Source organism: Mirounga angustirostris, unplaced genomic scaffold (genome assembly GCF_029215605.1).
Source record: "Mirounga angustirostris isolate CCGP_5_RB_7025 unplaced genomic scaffold, mMirAng1.0.hap1 SCAF_5, whole genome shotgun sequence".
In the NCBI taxonomy this organism is placed as follows: Eukaryota; Metazoa; Chordata; class Mammalia; order Carnivora; family Phocidae; genus Mirounga; species Mirounga angustirostris.
In genome coordinates this window covers 142,140,850-142,165,840 of record NW_026991713.1, presented here as the reverse complement: position 1 = coordinate 142,165,840, position 24,991 = coordinate 142,140,850, and the positions used below count along the sequence as shown (strand labels likewise).

The 24,991-nt window shown below is 47.5% G+C and overlaps 2 protein-coding genes and 1 long non-coding RNA gene across 17 annotated transcripts in view; 1 reads left to right on the top strand and 2 right to left on the bottom strand.

Moving 5' to 3' along the window:
• LOC123844396 (zinc finger protein 75A) overlaps positions 1-17,989 on the bottom strand; it is a 28,360-nt gene extending 10,371 nt beyond the window's left edge. For 8 of the 14 annotated variants that reach the window (XR_010411795.1, XR_010411794.1, XR_010411796.1 and 5 more), the window contains exon 1: positions 1,146-1,304. The gene's annotated coding sequence lies outside the window, so the exon portion shown is untranslated. The other 6 variants (XM_064592440.1, XM_064592436.1, XM_064592437.1 and 3 more) reach the window with 6 other exon arrangements.
• On the bottom strand, positions 11,736-18,458 carry ZNF263 (zinc finger protein 263). Its single transcript, XM_045874796.3, has 6 exons — positions 17,860-18,458; positions 16,807-16,987; positions 16,285-16,358; positions 15,881-16,007; positions 14,263-14,379; positions 11,736-13,772 (listed from the first exon to the last, which is right to left on the bottom strand). The coding sequence occupies exons 1-6, from the start codon at positions 18,244-18,246 to the stop codon at positions 12,604-12,606; spliced, it is 2,055 nt and encodes a 684-aa protein (XP_045730752.1). The 5' UTR covers positions 18,247-18,458; the 3' UTR covers positions 11,736-12,603.
• Positions 18,459-18,466: 8 nt separating this feature from the next.
• LOC123844425 (uncharacterized) lies at positions 18,467-24,193 on the top strand. 2 transcript variants are annotated; one of them, XR_010411817.1, is made up of 3 exons: positions 18,467-18,716; positions 22,627-22,741; positions 22,928-24,193. It is a non-coding gene; the product is annotated as an uncharacterized LOC123844425 (long non-coding RNA). The 2 variants fall into 2 exon arrangements; XR_006790766.3 differs by lacking the exon at positions 18,467-18,716 and adding an exon at positions 19,030-19,799.
• The last annotated feature ends 798 nt before the right edge of the window (positions 24,194-24,991 follow it).

Sequence of the window (24,991 nt, the reverse complement as noted above, 5' to 3'; positions counted from 1 at the left end):
CTATGCCAGCTTCCCCATACCAAGGGAGATCAGGAGACTATTCTGCGTTCCTCTTAAATTTTTTTTAAGATTTTATTTATTTATTTATTTGAGAGAGAGAGAGAGAAACAGCATGAGAGGGGATAGGGTCAGAAGGAGAAGCAGGCTCCCCGATGAGCCGGGAGCCCGATGCGGGACTCGATCCCAGGACTCCGGGATCATGACCTGAGCCGAAGGCAGTCGCTTAACCAACTGAGCCACCCAGGCGCCCGTTCCTCTTAAATTTTAACGTGTCATCCCAGTCTTCTGTCTCTACTAAGGGGGTCCAACTTCTCTGACCCTTCATCCTCTTGTGAAGACGGAAGCCCTCAGTGCGTGGAACGTTCCAGATTCTCCTTTTCACTCTACGAATACTGGCAGGAGAGCTGGGACACCGAAGTGAGACCAGAGAAGAAGGGAAGTAATTAGGGAAAAAGCAGTCCTATTCTTCTCAGACAGCATTCCCGGATTAAGTAACTAGATGCTCAACACTCTTGTTTGACACTTCCCTGCAAGAAGCATAAAGGGCACCGTGCACAAGATCCATTCCTGTGTTTTTAAATCTCTTTACTTGACCCAGAAAAATCACAGCTGATCTTTGCTTACAAAACGTTTATCCACAGGCCAAGTCGCAAAGGAGGAGAGAAGGAGAGTTGGTGGTGTTGAGAGTGACCCTTCGGCCCACCTTCCCTTTCTTCGACGCTCAATTTAGACCTCGAGGCGAGACTGAGGAGAGTCCCGGGACCTCGCTTTCCCTGGCGTGAGCCCGCAGGAACGGCACCCAAAGTCGACCAGGATGCCACGGTATTCCCAAACGGACGGCCGCCAGCAGGCTCAGCGGGCACCGGGACGCTTGCCGTGCTTGGGTACCAGCAAAGGCTGACGTCTCCGAGGCTGCACCGCCCGGGTCCCCGGCGCGCGGCAACACCGGCCAGCGAGGCCCCGACGCCGGCTGCGCAAAGGCGGACAACAGGATGGCCTCCGGAGCCTGACGGCGGGGCTTCCAGAAATGGTTCCGCCGTCAGGCGGCGCCGCCCGGCCTGGAAACACCGCGGTCCACGGACAACGGCGGCCAGGCTCCCTCGGGACCTCCGCGGCCGACGCCGCTCCCCCTGCCACCCGCTCACCTGCAGGCCGCCGCCCTCCGCCCCGCGCCGCTCCGAGGCGGGCCCCGCCCCGTGCGACACCGTCCTCAGCACCGGCCCTCAGGCCCGCGTCGCTGCCCGGGCCCCATCCGACACCGCGCTCCGGCCGGAAGCGGACTCACGCCCTTCCGGGGAGGGGCTTCGAGCAGCCGCGCCGCGGGCCGCGGCCTCGCGGAGGCAAAGCGGCTTTCCGCCGGGTGCCGCCCTGGCGGCGGGAAAGAGTTAATGCTACCGAGTGTCCCGTTTCCCGCCGCGGCCTAGAGGGGCCTGCGCGGCTCGGCGAGCTGCTGTCGCCGCCTCGCGTCCCGGCTCCGGGAGGCGCTGCGCGTCCGGCTGGTACCTGCGTAGCTTTCGGGCGGCTGGCTGCGCCTGATCCCCCGAGCCCCGCCCGGCGAGGGTGGCCGCCCCTGCGCGCGCGGGGCCCTCGCTCTTCCTGGGGCTTGCGTCCCGGTCGGGATCGGCGGCCCCCGAGGGCTTGTTCCCTCCTCTGGGCCGCGCGTCCCTCACAGCGATCACGTTTTCCTGGTGAGGTAGGTTTCAGCCGCTGAGACGGGCCCCATTTGTAGTGTCCTTGACAGGGACATGGAGGCGCGGCTCGGCCCGGGTCCCACGAGCGACGGGCGGCGGCCCCTAGTATGGGATTTAGGTCCCCTGCAGTCTTGGCTCCCGCTCCGTCCGCCACGGCATGCTCCCTGGATGATGGGAACCCCCTTTCCATCTTGTGTCCCCTGCAGTCTCTGCCAGAGTTCGTGAACCCTACTTCTCAGGATCCGGGCATTTCAGGGTGTCGGCGTCTCCTAATCATCAGGGCTCTCCTAGCGTCAGCCTTCGCCAGGCAACGGGTTACTTACTAGGTCCACTACGTGCAGGCAGGGCTAGAGTGCACAGGGCAAAGTCTTTGCTGCAAGGAATCTCACCAAAGGACCGGGGCATTTTCGTGACCGGCAGTAGTTACACAGGCTAGGAAGAGCTCGGGAGGCCTAGGCTGAGCGCTGCGGGAGTCCAAGGAAGTCAAAGTTGACTTATGGTTGGGGAAATGGGCAAAGACCTTGAACCTCCGTGGTCTGTCCGCACCACGGAGTGGGGCCACATCCACGCAGAGGGAAAGCTGGAAAAGATTGGGGTGTGAGAAGATCCGTCATACGTTTCCACTAAGTGTGATCGGGCTACATTTGGAGGAAGACTGAACAGTGAGAAAGTAAGTTCTAGTAGCCCTCTCACGGGGTGCGTTGCATGGCAGTGAAGAGACTGCATTTAATAAAAGTAAATCCTGGAGCATCGCTGGAGGCTTTTCTGAGGGAGCTTCTTTCCAGGGCAGTTCATCTGAAGTAAGGTGAAGGTGGGAATGAAAATGGGAGACCAGTACCAGGCCATTATATTACTTTTGCTTTTAGGTGGAATCCTGTTATGCTTCTCTGATCCTTTCTCAAAGGATTAAACACGGGAGATAAGAATAAGCATCTGCCTAAGTCACTTGAATAGGTTTCAGAGCAGATTCATTTCCTTAGAATCCGAGTCAGGTTGAGACTTAAGTTTCTTCAAAAGCAATTCTTTCCAGGCTTCCAGAAGCAGAGGACAGTAGTGCTCTTAGCATTGAGATCCTCACCATCAGGCCCAAGGCTGAGCATATACTTGGAACTTACTAAAGTGAATAAATGAACTTCTGCCAGTGGTGCCCTGGCATGGCACTGGAGGGCCTGATTCATAACATGGGTACAGAGGTGGTTGGGGGAGAAAAAGTGGGAAAAGAGACCCCCGTGAAAGCAAGAAGAAGGCACAAACTGGTGAATAGTGAATGAGGGCCAGTAAACAGAAGTAAGCAGAAACAAGGCACAAACTGGTGAATAGTGAATGACGGCCAGTAATGATTTTTCGTAGTTTGAAGTCTGTGTCAGAGTTCCTTTCCCTTGCTGTGGAGCACCAACATCCCCCCCACAGGAGGGGGATTCCCCGCAGGAATCACATTCCCCTGCCTTGGTACTGCTTGAAAAATGATGAAATGTACAGCTGGGAAGCGATGACAGCAAAGACCTGCACTTTATTCTGAGTTACCACACAACTGCAGTAGCGGGCTGAGTGGCTTTGCTGCGTGACTGGCTGGAGTTAACAATGCTGCTACTGACTAACCAATTCTTGCTTTTTTCTTTTTCCATTTATATTAGTTATCACTGAATAATTCCCTTAGTTATGACTGCCTTTTTCAAAGTTGCTTGATCTTAGTCTGAATTTGCTCCACACCCTATTCACGATCATATTCTTTCACGATCCTCTTAGTGTTCCACAAACCAGTTGGCATTTCTGGCAACAAAGGTTAGAGAAAAACTAGCAGCCTGGACTCTTGGGTTTCTAGATGAGAAGCTTGTGATAATTCTTGGTAATTGAGGAATGAATGAAAGCCAATCAGGCTCTGCAGTATAGGAGAAGAAAAAATAATGAAATGCCAATCATTTTCCTCATTTCTCTGACATACTTTTCTTTCTTCATAGCACCTGAAATGGATAAAAGTTGCAGTTTTTGTTACTTCCCATGAGTTTGTGTGTCTGGAATGAAAACAATGAAATTAATCTAGAGTAGGACATTTGTAAGGACATGGAATGGCATTGGGCATCACCAGGAGGACCTGCAAGGAATATCTGAGGATTATCAGAAACACAAGTAGAGAAATCTTTTAAATTTCTTCAAGCAGGGGAAAAAGTGAGTATTGTTTCAAATTAAGCAACATCTACAGTGAAGAGAATTCGAATAAAGTCTCAAATATAACAAATCTGTTACTTAACATCCTAATGTAAATTTAGAACAAAAAAATGAAAGGTCAAATCTTTTTAAAAATGTTTAACTATGATAAAATATTTTTAAAACTTTTGGACTGATCTCTAAGAATTGCCATGACTCTGAAACTCAGTAATTCCGAAATATGGAAAAGCTTCAGTGAAAAATAACACTTGAGAATATACCAGATGTACACAAGGAAGAAGTTCTGAGAGTGGGAAAAGTACCACTAACAAATTTTTATATACTTAGAGATTACCTCGGTAAACATAAGAAGTTAAAGCTCAGTCATTGAGAATGCTACATTGAATGTAATAAACGTGAGATTTCTTCACATGGACAACAGAACCTATTAACTTTCTTTTTCACGTAAAGATACTAAACAATTGTTCAGGAATACCAGCTCTCCAGACATCCCAATGTTAGGATAGCGTGGACTCTTTATCCAGGTGGGTGGCCTGCTGCCCAGTGAACACTACGTACAGAGCACCACGAGCACTTTTGTTTCTGGCAGCGAGGTAAAATCAGGTCGTTTTGGAAGGGGAGAAGCCACTCTGCATCTCTGCTACATAAGATTACTCTCTCTATGCCTTTGAGGCTTTCACACTCCCTTCTCAAGCACTACTTTTTATGTAGACTCTCACTTGGCTTTGTTCTTGGGGACACATCTCACCTCTGCTCCTGTTGTCTTTTTCTGTGTTGAGTTAGGGAGAGTATGCAGGTATTCCTGTTATTCCTGACTGGTGCTGCTGTATCTGTCAAGAAAGGAGGAGGTGGACGGGGTTCTGAGAACACATCATCCATATCTTGCAGGAGCAACAGCCAGATAGGGCTTTGATAGTGGTGGCTTTCTGAGTTCATAAGACCTTCATCTGTAGACTCACACTTCAGTCATGAGCCTTTATCCCTTTTAGCCCAATACCCTTCTGTACAAATGCCTGTGCCTTTTGGGGCTTTAAGCTAGTTTTTTGTTTTGCTTTTAATTTTTTCCAATTCAGTAAGGCTTTTCCCTCTTTTTCTCCTGTTGGTTGTTTGAACAAAATTCACTATGAATAAAAGAGGGAAATATACAACATTGAATTTGGAGGAGAAAATGAAGGTTCTCAGTAGGATTGAAGCTGGACGATCTCTTAAAAGTGTAATGGATGAATTTGGAATCAGTAAATCAACATTTTATGACATTAAAAAGAATAAGAAATTGATTTTGGACTTTGTACTGAAGCAGGACATGCCATTAGCAGGGGCTGAGAAGAGAAAAAGGACAACAGGAGCCAAATATGGTGATGTGGATGATGCAGTCTACATGTGGTACCAACGGAAACGCTCAGCTGGTGTCCCTGTTAGAGGTGTGGAGCTTCAGGCTGCTGCAGAGAGATTCGCACAGTGTTTTGGGCGAACAGACTTTAAAGCTAGCACTGGCTGGCTTTTTAGATTTCGAAATAGGCACGCAATTGGGAATCGAAAAGTATGTGGGGAACAAGTCCTAAGTTCAGCTTCAGAAAATGTTGAACCATTTCGACGAAAACTGTACATGCTTATCAAAGAGGAGAAACTGAGTCTAGCTCAGCTGTACAGTGGGGATGAGACTGACCTCTTTTGGAAGTCAATGCCAGAAAACATTCAGGCAAGCAGAAAAGAGATCTGCCTGCCTGGGAGGAAAATAAACAAAGAACGGTTGTCTGCTCTTTTATGTGCAAATGCAGATGGAACTCATAAGTTAAAGTCAATCATTATTGGAAAATCAAAGCTGCCCAGAAGTGTGAAAGAGGACACAAATACCTTACCTGTGATATATAAGCCTAGTAAAGATGTTTGGTTCACCAGAGAATTGTTTTCAGAATGGTTCTTTCAAAACTTTGTTCCCGAGGTCAGGCATTTTCAACTTAGTGTTTTAGGATTCCATGAAGAGGATGTCAGGGCCTTGTTACTTCTGGACAGTTCTCCAGTTCACTCTTCCGCCGAATCACTAACCAGTGAGGATGGTCGAATAAAATGCATGTTCTTTCCCCATAACACTTCAACCTTCATTCAGCCAATGAATCAAGGTGTGATCTTGAGCTGCAAACGACTTTATAGGTGGAAGCAACTTGAAGAGAGTCTTGTAATTTTTGAAGAAAGTGATGATGAGCAAGATAAAGGAGAAAAAGGAGTTTCCAAGATTAAAATCTACAACATAAAAAGTGCAATTTTTAACTGGGCAAAGAGTTGGGATGAAGTAAAACAAATAACCATAGCAAATGCATGGGAAAATCTTCTTTACAAAAAGGAACCTGAATATGATCTTCAAGGCTTTGAAGATGGAGATTATAGAGAAATCCTGGAGAAATGTGGGGAGTTGGAAACCACACTGGCTGATGATAGAGTGTGGTTCAATGGGGATGATGAAGAAAAGGGTAGCCCCGCAAAAACAAAAAGTGGAATTACAAAGGAAGTTGTTCAGAAAGGAGGAGGAGCTGAAGAGCAGACTGCTGAATTTCAGTTACCTGCTGTCAGAGAGAGTTTGGACTACCTACTTGACTTTGTTGATGTCACACCTGAGTTTCAAAGGTTCCGTTTCACACTGAAAGAGATGCAACAAGAAATAATAAAAAAAGAGTTCCAGAGTAGAATCCATTCTAGGATTGGTAGTTTTTTGAAACCCAGGCCTCGTGTTATGAAGGACTCCTTCAATATGCCTTCAACTTCTAGTAATTAGATTTTGTGTTTAAAGGTTTCTGTAGTTATGTATGATGCAGACCTGTTATGAATTGTCATTGTTTTTATCAGCTGACCTCATTTTGAATAGCACTGCCCATTTATATACTGTTTATAATACATACAATTTAAAAATAAATTTCTTTAAAATATAAAAACATTCATTAATCCATTTTTATTTCTGTTTTAGCCAAGGATCTGAATAACAAAGAGTTATTGTCCCAGATTATCTAAGGTGGCATGGATGTGGGAAAAGCATTACATTCTATCTCATTCAGAGCATATAACAAGAAGCTATATGCTGACTAGTTCTAGTTATTTTTTAAAAGATTTTTTAAAAGTACATAAAATAAAAAAATAAAAAGAAGAGATTTGGTTTTCAGTTTAATGGTGTGACATGCTCTGCTTTCTTAAATTTGTACCACCTGCTGTCCCCCCTTCTTGTGCAAGTAACATGCTGATTATAGAAGATACATATTTAAAAGATGAAAAGCACCCAACATCTGTCGACCAATGATAGTTTAACACTTTGGTATATTTTATGTATTTAAAAAATAGGCAGATTACTTGGTAAATACAAGTTTTTATATCTTATTGTCTTAACATGCTTTAGGCCTTGGCATTAATAAAACGTTAGCATTTGTTTTAAGCCTAGGGTAGAATGGATTGTGGAAGAAGTTGATGGGAATGTCAGATGAGTTTACTGGACAGCTCTCTAGTTCCTTTTAAGTCATTGCATCAAACGCCCCACCCCCACCCCGCCCCCGCCACAGGTAATACATTTCCAGAGTGAATGACCGGCAGTCACACCCTTTCGAAAAGTATTCACTAATTCTGGAAGCCTCACGTTGCCTTTCCGTGCTAGGTACCGAGCCTGGTGTTGGGCATTTAGACTTGAATTAGAAAGAAAACGAATAGGAAGGAACAAACCACCATTCAATGTGTAAGTGCTAGGTGAGTGTGGAGAGGGCTTTGGGAGTGTTTGGGTAGCAGGGGAAGTATCTAAGAGGGTCAACTGTGACTTCTGAGCTGAGCTTTAAAATTTAGTGCTGGCAGTGGCAGGGCAGTCCGGGCAAAGAGCTCAGGCTCTTCGATTTGAGAGTGAATCTCCCTGGGAAGCTGCAAGATCCCTGGATGGTTGCTGTAGGAGCAGCTGGCAAAGAAAAGCAGGAAAGACAGGTCCGGGCCAGATTTTCATGCTAGGTCATCCTAGGATTTCAGACATCCGTCTGGGCCCACGTAAAGTTCTGTCGTTTCGACATCCTAAATGGCTCACCTTTTGTCTCCACTTCTCCCTCCCTGCTGTTCGTGTCCCGGTCCAGGCTGCCATCACCCCCTGACTGGACAACTGCATCAGTCTCCTTTCTTGTCCTCTCCCGATCCTTTCTCATCCTGTAGCCCCTTCGTGGGCTTCCCTTTGCATTTAAGCAAAGACTCCTGACCTCAGGTCGGCCTGCAGGCCCGCCCTTCCCGGCGCCTGAAACTCCCCTTTCCCGGCGGCCACACCACCCAGGTCTGCGCTCACCCCCTGCTGGACCACGAGAAGCCGGGCCCGCTGTAGGCCCCGGGTAAGCGCACACCTGAGAGACCGGGGAAGGTTTCGGGGAGGGTTGTAGCGCCGCCGGCGTCCGCTGGGAAAGAGGGAGAGGGAAGGCTGCGGCCTGGTGGCCAGGCCCAGCCCTATGAGCCGAGAACTGTGCGGAGCGCCAGCCAGTGTGCCAGAGCCACCTGAGCGTAAGGGCCGGGCGGCCCTAGGGGAAGTCGCGGCCCGGCGCAGCCATAGGGCGTCCGCCAAGCGGGCCAGAGTGGCCAGGGTGGAGAGCAGGCCCGTGAGACGGGCGCAGCCATAGAGTGTCAAGGGGCGGGCCAGAGCGGCCGGGAAAAAGGGGGTGGGCCCGAAGGGAGGAGAGGCCGGACGCAACCATGGAGTTCCTGCCGGCGAACTAGAGAGGCCAGAGTGGGGAGGCGTCGTGCCCTAACTGTCCCCGGTCGGGGAGCAGAGGCCGCCAGAAAGCTTGGGCGTAGGGTGAGGGAAGGTTTGTGAGGACTGCGCTGCCGAGCGCCCGCCCCGTCACCTCCTATTCCTTCCCGGGCTCGCGCAGAAGCCGTTCTCGGTGGGGCAGGAGCGCAGGCGGGGGGTTAGGCCGTCAGGAAGGGGCTGATGTCTTTGGTTCTGGAAATCATATTTTCAGGACTAGAGCTCCTCCGGGAAACCCAGGCACCTCACTCTCGTTCCGGTGGCTGATCCCCCGCCCCCTCCCCTGAAGAACGGGAAAGAGTAGGGATACGGAGGCAAACACGACAACGCATTATGTCCAAAAACATACCCCAGGATTTGAGAAAGGAACTTAGTAATTTCTTTCCTTACCCTTTCTTGCCTCCGGAAATCTGACCACCTCCTCAGAGCAGGTTTGGAACCTGGCGTGTCACCAGTTTTGATCTCTGCCTACAGCTTCTGGGACATTTCAGTGATAAATTGAGGATATTAACAAAGATTTGTCCAAATGTGTTGGTGTTCTGAGCGACTTTTAATCAACCATTTTCTCATTGTTGAATTTACCTGGACCATTCCCACTGCCTAACTGCCTACGTGAGGCATCATATAGCTCCTTTTAGTAAAAATGACTTGATCAGAAAGAATTATGTCTCCCTTTCAACAGTGGAAGTCAAATTTTAATCAAGTGTTTGCAAGCTAGATTGAAGGCTAAAGGGATGAATGCACCTCTATTTTTCTAATAAATGCACTTTTGCTTTAATCTTAACTATTTTTGAGTTGCTGACACTCAAAGAAGTTAGCCCCCTAGTGCTAATAAATTTGCTAGAACTTTTTAATGACTTAGTTGTTTCAAATGTTTGTGAAACATTTACAAAAATTACAAGTCTTAAAGCAGTGGTGGTGATTCTGCACTTTCCAAAATGCTATCAGTTGACAGTGTAATTCAATAGTAAACTCTTCATAAAAGGGCTGGGGGTACAGAATCTTGAACTTCAGATTATGATATTGAGACCCATAAATCCTTCCCTTACTGCAATAAAAATTCTTAGTGATTGCTGATGTTTTTTTCTGGAGAAAAAAATTGTTTAATACTTTTTCCAGTCTCTGGCCTTACAAGCTTTGTCCTCAGTGATGTCTGGCCCGCTGCTCTTAATTTGCCTCTGCCAGGTTTTTTCACAGTGCTTAAATGTAGTACCAATTCTCCACTCAGGAGTCCTTCCTTCTGTTGGTCTTCTGTGCTACCTTTGCTCCAAGGACTGTGGCTATTGCTCAGGGTCAGTCCACATCTCCCAGGTCTCCTTTGTACCCATCTGGGCTGAGGGGGGCAAGGGTCTTTATTGCCCCAGTGTCAGTCTCCCATTGACCTAGGAGCCAGTTGGAGACGTCTGGTTTCTTTTTCAAGGACTAGTGGGTAAAAGTATAAACGTAAAAAGTGCGTGTGCAGCATTAAAGTACAAATGTAAGAAAGCACACATTGGCCATCCCTTGCAGGGACCTCGTGGGAGCCTGCAGAAAGGACCTCCAACCTGCTCTTTGATATAACCACAAGGAAAGAAATCATCATTCCTGCCTGTCAGTAACAGAAATTTCTGCCAGCGTGGTCTTACATTGGCATCAGTGGCAGGTGCTTAGAAGGCAGTCTTGCCAGTATTTTCTGCCCACAGATGACACCAATAGATGAATACTCTCTATGTGCCAGGACCTGAGCCAGATGTTTTGCATGGAATTTTCTGTGAAATCATCTCATTAAAACAGCCAAGAACAGCTCTGCTTGTGAATTAGCTAGAAGGGGAGCTAAACGGGGGGCGCTTCCTATTGGAAAGCCTTTTTAGTGCAGGGAGTGAATTTCTGGGGGCTCTCATTGCTCTAGCCTGAAGCTGCAGTGCTCCCAGTAGGAGCAACAGCACTTGGACCACTATCAGATCTGCAGGGATGACACTATAGGGGAGAGGGGTGAAAGGGAGGGGTGCTTTCCATTCTCACGAGATTTACAATCCATTTAAGTTGCAATCTTAACCAGAGTGCTTAGTAACAACATCAACTTGACATCACCCACACATTTCATGGCATTAGCAGCCACACCAATCAGTCCTAAATTAATCTCTCTCAAATCTTAACCCTCTCTCCTGCCCCTCAAACCCTGCACTACCCCTGCCCTCTTATGGAGAAAGGAAGAGAAATAAGAAACTAAGATTTTTCAAAGATTTTATTCTTTTCAAAGGTTTTATTTGCCAGAGAGAGAGCCAGTGAGAGAGCATGAGCACAAGCAGGGGGAGCGGCAGGCAGAGGGAGAAGCAGGCTCCCCCCAAGCAGGGAGCCCGATGTGGGGCTCGATCCCAGGACCCTGAGATCATGACCTGAGCCGAAGGCAGACGCTTAACCAACTGAGCCACCCAGGTGTCCCAAGAAACTAAGATTTTTTTAAAAACTGATCAGGAAATGGGGGGAGGGGTATGCACGGTTGTTTCCCTCACTTAAAATTAGTGTATTTGATAGCCAATTGCCAGGTAATGTTCCACCTTTTTCTCCCAGAGAACAGTTAGCTATCTTCCTCCAGGGCCAAATCCTGAGAGGTTTTCCTGGCATCAGAATTTCCTACTCCTAGAATACTTCCTGGTAGTCTACCTCTTTCTCATAGATACACATTCCTGGAATTCCTATTCCCGATTCCCCATGCTAAAATACAAAGCTTTCCCCTAAAAATCTTGCCCTTGCCTCTATTTTCCCTCCATTAACAGGCAATAATTCAGGTATGTTCTGTCTTTGAAGAGCCATTTTCCTTCAGCTTTGTCAAAAGAAAGTAAACATTCTAAACAAACGATCAAAGACATTTTTACTGCTGTCCAGCACTCAAAGGAAAGAAGCCTTCTAGGAGACCCTTATGACAACGTGACCCCAAGCAGCCACTGGGCTTGACCCTTTGTTATCGCGAAGCAGTCCCAAGCTTGACCGGTCAGGGCCCCACCCTACCTCAGCCCTCCTCAGCCAACCTCATCCAAACCTTCTTTGACCAACCACAGAAAAAGCAGGTCCTCTGGCCAAAGCACACAGGAAACAAATCAACACGGAGGCCAAGACAAAAGGTCCTCAATGAAGAGTCACACACGCTCATGTTTCCTGAAGATATTTATTACCATCCAAACATTTTCAACAGGGAAAGGCATGATCCCTAATTTCCCCAGCATCCACATTTGCAAAACCTCCCAGGGAACCCCGCTTTCATAGAACCCTCTGAAGACCCCAGAGCTCTGTTTCTTTCTTGGACAGAAGTGGGGTAAGTCTTAATCTCTGCAAAGGTGCACTAATTCAAAATCCGGTTTCCTCTGCCAACACCTGGGCTGAACTGCAAACTCCATCTTACTATTTCCCTCAGGTCTCTGGTTCCTCTTGGTCTGAGGTGATGGTTATAAGCCCGGCCTGTGCATGGGCCTTCCCATCCGAGAGGCGCTGTGGTAGCTGCCCTGGACTGCCCATGGCTTCCCAGCCAGGCCTTTGGGGGAGCTGCAAGTCGCCAACCAGTCTTCTGTGGCCATGAGCTGGTTTCCAGAATACTCCGCCCTTCTTTGGTCCCAGGCCTCAGAAGCCCAAATGCCCCTGCTGAACATTCCAAGTGAGGAAGCAGTAACGGAAAGTCACATGGATTCCCAAAGTTGTTGGGATAGACAATGGATACAGTAAGGCACCCAAATCACAACCTGGCTAAATATACCAAGGGAGTAGGTGTACCCTGGCACAAGAGGCTTCATAGAGAAGGTCACCCCAAAGACTTGCCACCCTCAATAGTTTGGACAGAATTCTGTTTTAGTTCTATGCTAATCCTTTGCTGCCTCTGCACCTCCCTCACAATGACCCCCACCTTGTTCCTCTTTATAGTAATTACTTTAAAAACAGATCATTTGGTGGGCTGGGCAAAAAAGACCAGCTCTTAACAGGACTCTGAGTATGCCACCTTATCTGGGCCAAAGAGAAATCCCATTGTTTCTATCCCGTGTGAGTTCTCTGGTGACTCATAAGGCGTGAACTCCGAGAAAAGCTCTCTCCACATTCAGAACATTTATAGGGTCTCTCTCCCGTATGGGTTCTCAGATGACGAATCCGATTGGAGCTGTGAGAAAAACTGTCTCCACACTCATGACAGGTATAGGGTTTTTCTCCCGTGTGAATTCTCTGGTGCCTGATTAAGTTTGATCTATGAGAGAAGTTTTCCCCGCAAAGGTTACACTTATATGGTTTCTCCCCTGTGTGCGTTCTCTGATGTCTGGTGAGGTGCATGCCCTGCCGGAAGCTTTTCCCACAAGTCAAACATTCAAAGAGTTTTTTCTCTGCCTTGTGGGTTCCATGATTTGTAAGAAAGAGGGTGCTGTCACTCACTGCTTCCCCACACTCAGAGAAGGGGTAAAGCCTCTCTTTCTCATGAGTTCTTTCATGTATGACAAGGTGTGAACTGCGAGAGAAACTTTTCCCACACTCAGCACACTTATAAGGTCTCTCTCCCGTGTGAATTCTTTGGTGTCTAAGGAGGTTGGAACTATGAGCAAAGATCTCCCCACACTCGGGGCACTTGTAGGGCTTTTCACCTGTGTGTGTCCTCTGGTGCCTGTGAAGGTTTGAGTTGCAAGAGAAGCTTTTTCCACATACGTTACATTGATAGGGTTTCTCACCCGTGTGGGTGCGCTGATGGCGAGTCAGGTGGGTATTCTGACTGAAGCTTTTTCCACATTCCAGGCACTTATGGGCCTCCTCTCCCAAGTGTGCTCTGTGTAGTGACAGAAAGTGTGGGTTCCCACCAAAGATTTCGCCACACTCCACACCCATACACAGTCTCTCTGCTGCATGTATTCTCTGGTGCCTAATTAGGTTCGAGTTGTTAGAGAAATTTTTGCCACACAAGGGACATAAGTGGAGCTTCTTTGGCTGCAATTCCTTTGGTCGCCCCAGTTCTCTGCAACTTGTGGCCCCCACTAAGGACGGCTCCATCCCTTCCTCTGGGGGAGGCTCCCAGTGCCCTTCTGCCCTGTCCCGAGGCCTTCCCTGCTCAGGACTCCAGGGCACCTCCCCTCTGGCCTGGCCAGGCAACAGTGCCTGTGGGTGGACGCTCTCAGGGGAAACGGACTGAGCACCTTCTTCCTGGTTCTCAAACTTCTCTTCTCCTGGCAGAGCAACAGAAACCAAACCCCTATGTTATTCCTACACCAGAAGAAAGGAATTCCCACATATCTGCTACTCCCTGGAGGTCAAAAGCCCAGAAGGGCTGGTTCTACCCCAGTTTCCCATTTTCCTCATGTAGGTAGTGCACTCTAGAGAGGAAAAGGGGTGGGGCCATCGCTCAGGAACCAGCGCTCACTCAGACCAGTCCTGAATTCCCTGTACAGGCAGGCCCCCAATTCCCTCTACAACTAAGCCTCCAGCTTCTGCCCTGTGGAAATGAATGGGATGGAGTACAGCTGAGACTAGGGTGGGGCCCAGGGGTGAATGCCTCCTTGCATTCTGTACCCTGGGATGGAAGTGGGCAGTGGGGACACAGGAAGCAATGTATCTTCCTGGCAACAGTGATGAGCTAGTCCTACACCCAAATCCTCAAATGCCTCCCTCCCAACAGTGGGATGCTAGCTGGACAGGCTGCTCATCTTCATTCCTTACCTGGAGCTGGGCTTCTGAGACTCAGGCCCTCCTTGCAAGTCTGAACACTGGGATCCCATGGCTTTCCTCCTTGTTCCACATGGGTGCTCAGGGTCTCCTGACTAGGAACCTGAGACTCTGTTTACAATGAAAGAAACAGATTTCTATGTCACCGTTTTTCTCTACCAGGCAGAAGAAACAAAGATAATCTTGTTCCCCGCACTTAGTGGACATATCCACAGAAGGTGCAATAAGTCTGACAGCAAATACTTGGAATGTACACTCAACTGTTCTCAGTAATTACCTCCAGAGAAAGAAATTGGAGGAGGGAGACTATGGCTTTTTTTTCTTTTTACACTTTTGTAGTACTTGGGACCTTCTGCAATGAGAATGTATACTTTTGTAATTAAAACAATCAAACAAACATGATTAGAGTGATCAGTTCTTGAGGAATTAGTTTAATATTATAAAAGAGCCCTGACTCTCACAGATAAATATAAACTAGAACTGAGTTCCACTAGACAACTCCAGGAGAAAATATAATATGATGGACAATCAGAAAGAAACCTGGGGCTCTGGGAGGACCCTGAGGTTAAAACCCAAAAGCACCATTCCTGTGCTATGCTAAAACTAAAACCTCATTCCAATCCCAGCAAACATGGACTTTAAACAGTTTAGTTCTAAGAACTTGTGATCCAAACTTCTCTTCCTATGCAGCACTCACTGAAAGCTCTGCTTAAGTTAGGGCACCAAGCCAGGCCCAAGAATGGATAACCTGGACAAGATCCCAGTGAAGGGAACCAAACCCAGCAGTGACTCCTATGCAGAATTAGTGCAAGTGAGTTGATACCTGTGTCTCTTTACAAACACCTGATGTATGAAAAAAAGTACGTGTGACTCTTTTCTACCATGTGTTAATACAGCTATAATCAACTGTAACATATACAGAACTGTTTTACACTAAGACTTCCCACAACTTTTTATTATGAGAATTTTCATACATCCAAAGTTGAAGGAATTATACAATACCTGTACACTCTTCACCCAGATCCAACTATCAGTTTTTTGTCGTATTTCGCAAGCCTCATTTTTAATCTCTGCATAATAGTTCAACACATAGATGCATCTTAATTTATTTATCCCATTTTACACATATATATCATTTTCAAATTTCCAAAAGGCCTCCCCCGTTCCTGAATTTTTAAGGGCTGGGATAACTGCTAAGCTGGAATATTGATGCCAGTGCCCCCTGAAAGTTGGGGAAGGGCCTAGAAATACTAATGAAGCATAGAAAATACAAATGAGGTCAGAAGAATAAGCATCTCAAAATTGCAAGGCATCAAGAACTGAGAGTCTGTGTGATGTGGGGGTGGGGGGAGGCTGTCAGTGGATTTGATTTGCTCTGCCCTGGGAAGTCCATAAAACTCACATTCCCTGCCTTCAGCTCTGGCAGCCGGGGGTCATAAGTTTGCCAACTGTGCCACCTGCCAGATGTTTAAATGATCCTAATTCAGGGGGCTTTAGAAAAAAGGAGGTCTTCTGGCAAAACTCAGAACTTATGTCCTGGAGGTGAGTGGCTAAAGGACAGGCCCCTGGTAAGAAGCGGCTCAGTCTTCATCCCTGGAAAAGAAGTCCTTACCCAGTGAGTCCACATTCTCATAACTCTCCTGCACCGTGTCCCTGGAGAGGGCCCTCTTACTAGGATCCTGATGCCCCCACTCCTCCTGGGAGATGTACATAGCCACGTCCTCTAAGCTCTCAGGCAACTGAAACAGCACAAGATCTCCTTTAGCCCGAGGCACCAAGAACAATTCAAGCAGAGTCATGAGTTATAGGGGCAAAACCCAGGGTGCCAAGGACACATTTCATGGGGAAGAAGGGTGCCAGGCCCACAAGTGAGGTGTGGAGAAAATACAGAAGGCGGGGAGGCTGCGCGTGGTGAGAGAGAAAGGATCCTCTCTGAGAGGCAAAAAGACCCCATCCCCACAAGAGCAACTGCGGGGAGAGGTACTGGGGGGGAGACAATGGGAACTTCCACATCACCTGGGGCCCAGTCATCTCCTTGTCTTCCATGTTTCCTTCAGCAGGAAAGAGAGAAAGCCAGGGAGCAGACAATGCTGAAGTGACAGAAATCATGATGAGAATGGCATTTGTAATTCTTGGGAACCCAAGGATTATTACAACACGGTATCCATTCCCCAACACCCAGTCTCTGCTGAGGATTGTACAATGAGCAAAAGAAGGCAACAGAGGCATAATAAAGCGATATCCAAAATGGCGGGGTGCAGGTAAAAAACACCAGTCAACTGCCCTGCTGGCCTGCAGCATTCAAGTCCTCAATCATCCAAAGCTCTAAATGTCTGTGCTGGGCTTACTTAGAGATCCCCCTCCCGCCTCCCATCCCCAGAAGAACCCAAGCCACCACTTTTAGGTCCTTCACTCCACATATGGGAACCCTGAGATCAGAAATTCCCTCACCTAGGCAACCGTACTCCACCTGATGGTGTCAGGGGGCAACCCCGAAGCCCCTCCTCCCTCCCACCTGCCCAGACAACTGTTCCTCACCCCTCTCCTTTACAGCTTGGGGGTCCCTTTTGGGGCTGGGGCCTAGCAGCTCCTGCAGCCTGGGGCCAGGGCTTCGCTCAGTCTCCAATGGCTCCAACTTGAAGCTCGGTGACTCTCGTGCTGTTTCCAGAGGCAAAGGCTCCTCCAAAAGCACTTCTGTTCCCCGCCTATGGTTTGTGACCTGGGAACCAACCCACATCACTCATCATCACAACAGGGCCCATAATAGGAAGGGAAATTAGTACAGAATTCTGAGGGCAAGCCTTCAACAGAGAACCACTGGCAATCCTTTTGGATCCAGCAAGAGAGAAGGACAGTTCACACTAAAAGCTTTCCTGATCCTCCAAGCATGGGAGAAAATAGGAGGGGAGGGTGTCCGCTCCCAGGGCACACCTTCCCCACACAGCTCTCTGACACACCTGACTTCCTCTTGCCTCCCCCCACTCTTTCTATATGCTTCCATTCCTCACTCTTGGATAAGTTAAACTTGGGTGACCCTGGGGGAAAATGCCCTCGGAACCTCACTGACAAACTGTTTTCCTAAATTCACTAGTAACCTGACCTAGCTCTGCAGAGGAGACCAGACTGCTGCACTTAACATAACAACAGCTAACAGCCATTAAGCACTATTGGCCAGTAGTGTGATCAAAACTACATGATGCTCTCCCTGCAACCCTCAAAGCAACCCTAAAAAGATGTTTTATCATTCTCACTTTACCAGTGGCAAATCCGAAGCCCAAAGAGATTAAGTAACTTGCCCAAAGTCACAAAGCTACAGAGCAGAGTGAGGATTTGAACCCTGCAAATTAACTCTGGGGGTCACATTAATGCAGAACCCCTGCCTCCATGTGGAAATAGGGCATTCTTCACGGCTCACTCTGTCCTTCCGGGGAAAACCTGGAAAATGAGTCTTCCTGACTAAACTATGAAAAGACCTCTTGCCCATATAAAGTCTACTCGGGGGACCAAGTAAAGGTATGGAGAACAGGGCCGCCGCAACGTCCTAGTCCTTGGGGCCAAACAAACCGCAGATAAGACAGCTCTTTCTCTCACCTGTAGTCGCAGCCTCCCAAGCTCTCTCTGCATGTCCTCCACAAGGGTCACCGCTTCCTCGCCGCTCTCAGGATGCAGCTCCTGCACCCTGCTCTGGATCTCCTGGGGCAGGATGGTCAGGAACTGCTCCAGTACCAGCAGCTCCAGGATTTGCTCCTTAGTACGCATTTCAGGCCGCAGCCACTCATGGCAGAGCTCCTGGAGCCGGCTGAGGGCTTCCCGGGGCCCAGCTGCCTCTTGGAAGCGGAACCGTCTGAAGCGTAAGTGGGAGGCCTCAGAGTTGGGCCCTGGATCTGGCGGGGGCAGCTCCTGGCTCCAGGCGCAGTCCTCCTCCAGTTTCACTATCAGGAGCCCTTCCCGGTCTTGGGACCCCGGGACCGACGCCATCGTCAGGCCCCGGGAGCGCCTTGGCCCCGAAACCAGCTGCGCCCGCCCAAGAAGTCTCCCCGGGCCCCGCGGCTGCAAGTCCCGGCCAAGGAGCCCAGCTCCAGCCCGGGCGCAGCTGGCTCCGGCACCTTGGCCTCAGTCGATCACGGGCGCCGCCGCGCCAACCCCGATCCAGTCACCCGCAGGACGCACCCCCCCTCCCAGCCCCAGGGCAGGACCTGAACGCCGCGCCTTCACGCTCGTCGCGGTCTCACGCAAGACCAGGCGCTTGGCTTCACGCCGGAAGTCCCAGCGCGCGTTAGGCGACCACAGCCAACGGCGCAGCCTCGGGACCAACTTCCGGGTCACGATCCGCGAATTCTAGCGCCCATTGGGACAGGTCTCGCCACGGACCCGACCAACCAGAAGGGAAGATTTGCCTGCAGGGGCGGGACGAGCGACGGGCCAATTGGAGACGAGAGGCGGGGCAGGTAAGTTTAGTGGAAAACAAGCCTGAGGGCGTGACTGGTGGGCTACCGGATCAGAATTCCCCGGAAAGCTTGCTAAAGTGAAAATCCCTGAGCCACGCGAAATCCAGTGCGTCAGTGTCCGGGGGCGGGGGGAGGGGGGCAGCAATCTGAATTGTTAAGCTCTTTCCCCAGAGACAAGTTTAAGAACCACTGTCCCGATTTAAGGGCAGTCCCCACGCGCTCTGGTTACTCGGGGCTGCTGTAGAGGGTCCTGTGGCCCCGACGGCCTCAGAAGCACGCAAGCCAGGGTGCTCTCCGCCGCCGCGCGGCGCCCGGGGGAGGGCGGGAAGCGTGCGGACCCGCCCGGGTAAGCGTCGCCCCGGGGCTTGCCGGGAGACGTAGTCTGTGGCGCGCCCCGCGCCCCGTGCCGGCGCCCGCCCCGCTGCAGGTACCCAGCGGTGAGGAGTTACGCACCGCGGCCGTGCGTCCCGCGGGTTGTTGTCCCTCACCCGGTCAGGGCCTCGCTCCTGAAGGCTGGACGTCCCCGAGGGCTCTTGGAGGCTCGGGACGTGCCGCTTATTGTTCACCCCTGCGAGGGCAGGATCGTTACTCAGCTCCCTCCTAGGTCCTAGGTCTTGTGATGAAAGCTGTGAACTTCACTGCGAGGGGCTAACGGAAGGAAACCCCAAGAGTTGGCTCAGCATCTCCTTTCCCTCCGGCGACATTCAAGACCGTGGGCTCAAGAAATAGAGGCTTCGTAGGAGTGAATCGTGACAACCAGTAACCTCTTATTGAGCGCCTGCCTAATGCAGCTGGGCGCTCACAGCACACAAAACTGTGGGACGGAGACGCTATTATCATCCCCATGTACGGATAACAGCACCAAGTGTCAGTTAACGCCCTGTTCGGGGTCCCACAGCTAGTCTGTCGCTTTATAAAGTTCAAGGCTGTCATAATAGTAAGGGTGATGTGAGGACGGAGAGGCTGGCTTTGGACGACTGGCTGGAAAGAGTCCTGAGTATTTTGTTTTCTTGTGCTCGAGGGAAAGAGGTCCACAGCTGTTGTGGCAAATGTGGCCTTAGCAGCCGAAGAGCACGCAGGCAGGTATACGACCATTTCATAAACCCTTGTTGAGACATGTGACCTCAGAGTCCTCTAAGGCCATTTTCATGTTTTTGACATATTTCAGGAACCTACAGATTCTAACCTAATAACCACTTCGCTGGCATTTACTACGTTATCTCAAACAAGTTATTCAATTTCACTAATCCGCAAACTTCAGTTCTCTCATCTGTTTTGAGGGGATAAGACTATCCCGACCTTGTAACATTGGGTGAGGATTAAATGAGCTAACGTGTAGGATGCTTAGAATGGTACCGGGCACTTAGTATGAACTCAGTGTAATACCAGCTGTTACTAATGCACAGTCAACTCCTGAAGGCTCACCCTATCTCACAGAAAAGCCACTTGGATTTTTATTGCAGGATGTGGGACATGGGAATATTTGCAAAACTACACATACCTTGAGATGGGAAAGAATGAATCATCTGTTATTTAAGTTTAGGGTTTTTAAAAAAGATTTTATTTATTTGACAGCACAGCAGGGGGAGCAGCAGAGGGAGAGGGAGAAGCAGGCTCTCCGCTGAGCAGGAAGCCTGGGTCATGATCTGAGCCGAAGGCAGATACCCAATTGACTGAGCCACCCAGGCACCCCTAAGTTAAGGTTATTAATGGAGACTTGAAGCTAGATGGACTTTCTGAGTTATTAAAAATTACTGTTAATATTCCTCCTCCTTTTGAGGCCTATTCAGACAGATAAAATAGCTGGAATATTACTGGGAGTGGGGTTACAGGCCAGTAGATCTACAGGGGCTCATTTGGGGCACGAGTTCTTAACCTAGAGTCCATGAAATTATGGAGCAGCACTGTCTAGTAGAATTTATTGCAATGGTAAAATGCGGCTCATGTTCCTAAGTGCCACTTGGTGGCTACTGTACTGACTAGTGCAGCTCTTGGAGGGTCACAATTGTTGGATTTGGAAATCTTTTAACTTTTGATACTGTATGCAGAACTGCATGTGTATGTGTATCTTCTAGGAAGCGGATCCATGGCTTTCATGAAGTTCTCAAAACCACCAAAAAAATTAAGAACCACTATTTTAGGTCTTTGGTGAAAAGTAAGTTCAGGGAAGTAAATATGCCCTCTGGCAACCATTATTGATTCTGCGTTCTTATATTTTCTTGTCCTCGGCTGTCGGTGGCTCCCTATTATAACCGAGAAAAACAAATTTGAATCTCAGATAAAGAATAATCCTGGCCTTAGCTGTCATGGTCACTAGATTCTGTCTCTGGAGCTTTCAGTCCTTACCTAGGTCTTATAGATTCCACTGCACTCAAGTGGGGCAGTTGTCTGTGCGTGGTTTTCAAACCAGTATTTGATGAAATACACAGTGTTAAGACTTTTTGGTCTGTGCTCTTTGGTGAGGGAGCAGAAAAATAAGCAGCTCCTCTCAGTGTGAAATGCTGCTTTCCCTGCCTCTCCCCTGAGGATACTCTGGCCTCCAGGTTTCTGCCACCCCAAGCCTTTGCTATTTGCCACTCTTCCCAGCTTTGATTTGATACTACTTTACTGGACTACAGATTTCCTGTGATCTATGGCTCAGGGTTTGGCTTTACATGTATGAAATTACTCTTTGATCTTACTCTTAGCTTTGAAATTCAATTATAAACAAAATACTGATGTAAAATGCATTTTACTTTTATTAATCTGAAATATGTTGCCTTTCTCCATGAAAATAATAAAATAAGGTATTTTGCTCCACTTTCTGTATTTTGATAAAATGTCCTAGAATTTAAGTTTTCCTTCAGATTAACATTAACCAAACTAACTTGCTAATGTTGTTTAGTAATGTTAATATTTAAACATTTTCCTCATGTTTATTCCTCATATTTAAACATAATTCTCATATTTAAACATTTCCTCATATTTCCTCCTTGTATCATAAACCACCATTTACCAACCCACACTTTATTGCAGAGCAGTAAATTTTGTCAGGGGTGAGGAGGGGTAAGAAGGGACACAGAAAGAGGTTGCAAGCTATAGCTGCTCTCAGCGAGGGAAGCAGTGGTAGGACATAGCAGGGAACTAAGCTGGACATGATTTTACTAACTGTCTTTGGCTTGCCAGAAACACTGTTAGATAGTTGTTTCAGTTAACTTCAAGATAATCCACTTCTAGGCTTCAGCTAAAAGAAACATATAAAGACAGTATTTGCTGGTCACCACCAATCAAGTTCAGATATCAATTTTTATTTGAAAATCTCTTAACTGAAATTAATCCAGGACACAGTTCCCAAACTCCCACTTTTACCTCTCTCTCTCTCTCTCTTCTTTTGGCATTTTAGTCCTGGCTTAGATAATTCTCTTAATAAAATATTCGAAAGATAATATAAAACTAATTTAGTGCATTGATTTTATTTTATTTTTTTATTTTTTTAAAGATTTTATTTATTTATTTGAGAGAGAGCAAGCACATGAGAGGGGGGAGGGTTAGAGGGAGAAGCAGGCTCCTTGCTGAGCAGGGAGCCCGATGCGGGACTCGATCCCGGGACTCCAGGATTACGACCTGAGCCGAAGGCAGTCGCCCAACCAACTGAGCCACCCAGGCGCCCTAGTGCATTGATTTTAACACAGAATTAATTCACTCCTCGTCCACAGATTGGATGGAGGACAATAGCCTTGAATTGAGCACAAAAGCTTTCCCTTCATTTTGGTTTTATATTAACACTGAAATATTGCCTGACAGAGGCTCTAGGTGAAATCATCCTTACTGAGGAAATAGAGAGAGAGAGGCCATCTGCCCCAGAAATCAGAATCCAGGAACAATCAGTGGTGACCCAAACTCTTATGCTTCCTGTTTTTCTTGTGGCCAGGATATCCAGTACCAAGGCCTGGCCTGAGCTTCCCAGCAGAGCACAGAGAAGAGCCATGGGTAAAAGGACTGCAGAATTCCAAAGAAATGAAACAAGTATTTGGCTTCAAGTTAAGGTGAGTGTTCACTGGATACAAGGGAAGAAAGAAAAGAAAACATCAGACTTAATTGGAGTAAAAAGCTTTGAGATTTACTTAGGCGTTTCAAACATCCCATTACTGGTTTAATACAACTTTTTCTCCCCCTCACTTTGTTTCCCCTTGGAACAGGACGACATTTTCAATTTTCATTTTTTCTCTCAGGTTTTAAGATCAGGAGAGACACAGATATGTACCTGCAGCTATTTGGTCAACTGATCTTTAAAGAATATCCAATGGAAAAAAGAGTCTCTTCAACAAATCGTGTTGGTAAAATTGGACAGCAACATGCAGAAGAATGAAATTGGATCGCTTTCTTATACCATACACAAAAATAAATTCAAAATGGATGAAATACCTAAATGTGAGACATAAAACCATCAAAATCCTAGAGGAGAACACAGGGAGAAACCTCTTTGACCTCGGCTGCAGCAACTTCTTGCTAGACACGTCGCTAGAGGTGAGGGAACAAAACCAAAAATGAACTATCGGGACTTTGTCAACTGCACAGCAAAGGAAACAATCAACAAAACTAAAAGGCCACCTACAGAATCGGAGAAGATATTTGCAAATGACATATCTGATAAAGGGTTAGTATCCAAAATCTATAAAGACTTATCAAACTCAACACCCAAAAAACAAATAACCCAGTTAAGAAATGGACAGAAAACATGAACACTTTTCCAAAGACATCCAGATGGCTTACAGACACATGAAAAGATGTTCAACATCACTCATCATCAGGGAAATACAAATTAAAACCACAATGAGATGCCACCTCACACGTGTGAGAATGGCTAAAATTAACAACAGAAGAAACAACAGGTGTTGGGGAGGATGTGGATAAAGGGGAACCCTCTTGCACTGTTGGTGGGAATGCGAACTGGTGCAGCCACTCTGGAGAACAGTTTGGAGGTTCCTCAAAAAGTTAAAAATAGAACCACCCTACAATCCAGCAATTGCACTAGTAGGTATTTAACCCGAAGGATACAAAATAAAGTAGATATTTAACCCAAAGGATACAAAAATACAGATTCGAAGGGGCACATGCACCCTAATGTTTATAGCAGCATTATCAACAATAACTAAACTATGGAGAGAGTCCAAATGTCCATCGTCGACTGATGAATGGATAAAGATGTGATACACACACACACACACACACAGGAATATTATTCAACCATCAAGAATGAAATCGTGCCATTTGCAATGACATGGATGGAGCTAGAGTGCTAAGTGAAATAAGTCAGTCAGAGAAAGACAAATACCATATGACCTCACTTATATGTGTAATTTAAGTAAGAAAACAGATGAACATATGGGAAGGGAGAAAGGAAAAAGGAGGAAAGAGGGAAACAAGCCATACATGATTCTTTTTTTTTTAAGATTTTATTTATTTATTAGAGAGAGACACAGCAAGAGAGGGAACACAAGCAGAGAGGGTGGGAGAGGGAGAAGCAGGCTTCCTGTGGAGCAGGGAGCCCAATGCGGGGCTCAATACCAGGACCCCGGGATCATGACCTGAGCCAAAGGCAGACGCTTAATGACTGAGCCACCCAGGCACCCCGACCATACGTGATTCTTAACGATAGAGAATAAACTGAGGGTTGATGGAGGGAGGTGGGCGGGGAGGGACAGATGGGTGATGGGTATTAAAGAGGGCACTTGTGATGAGCACTGGGTGTTGTATCTAAGTGAGTCATTGAATTCTACTCCAGAATCCAGTATTGCACTGTATGTTAAATAACTAAAATTTAATTTAAAAAGTTAGGAGAGACAAAGAAGCTTCTTCAAAGCAGAAAAAACCTGGGAACTCTGCATCCATTCACTGTTACCTTAGAATGGAATGCTCTCTGAGGTTCTGTTTTACAAAAAACAAACAAACAAAAAATAGAAAATCAACTTGGAAATCCCAAGACTTAGAACTTATAGAGCATCAAACCACTCTATACAGAGGAAACCCTGAGAACTTCACCCTAGAAGAATCTCTCAACATTAGACTCCCTGAGCATCAGGGGACTCATTCAGGAAAGGAGCCTCACTAGTGCCCCAGCTGTGGGAAAAGCTTCCTTCGTTCAGACCTTTATAGACACCAACATCTCCCAACAGGGAGAGAGACCCTGTGAACGCATTACACTTTATGGAAAGCAATTTGATGGTGTGTTTTAAGAATCATAAATTTTTTTCCTCTTTGATCAAGTAGTTCCACATCTGAGAAACTATTCTGAA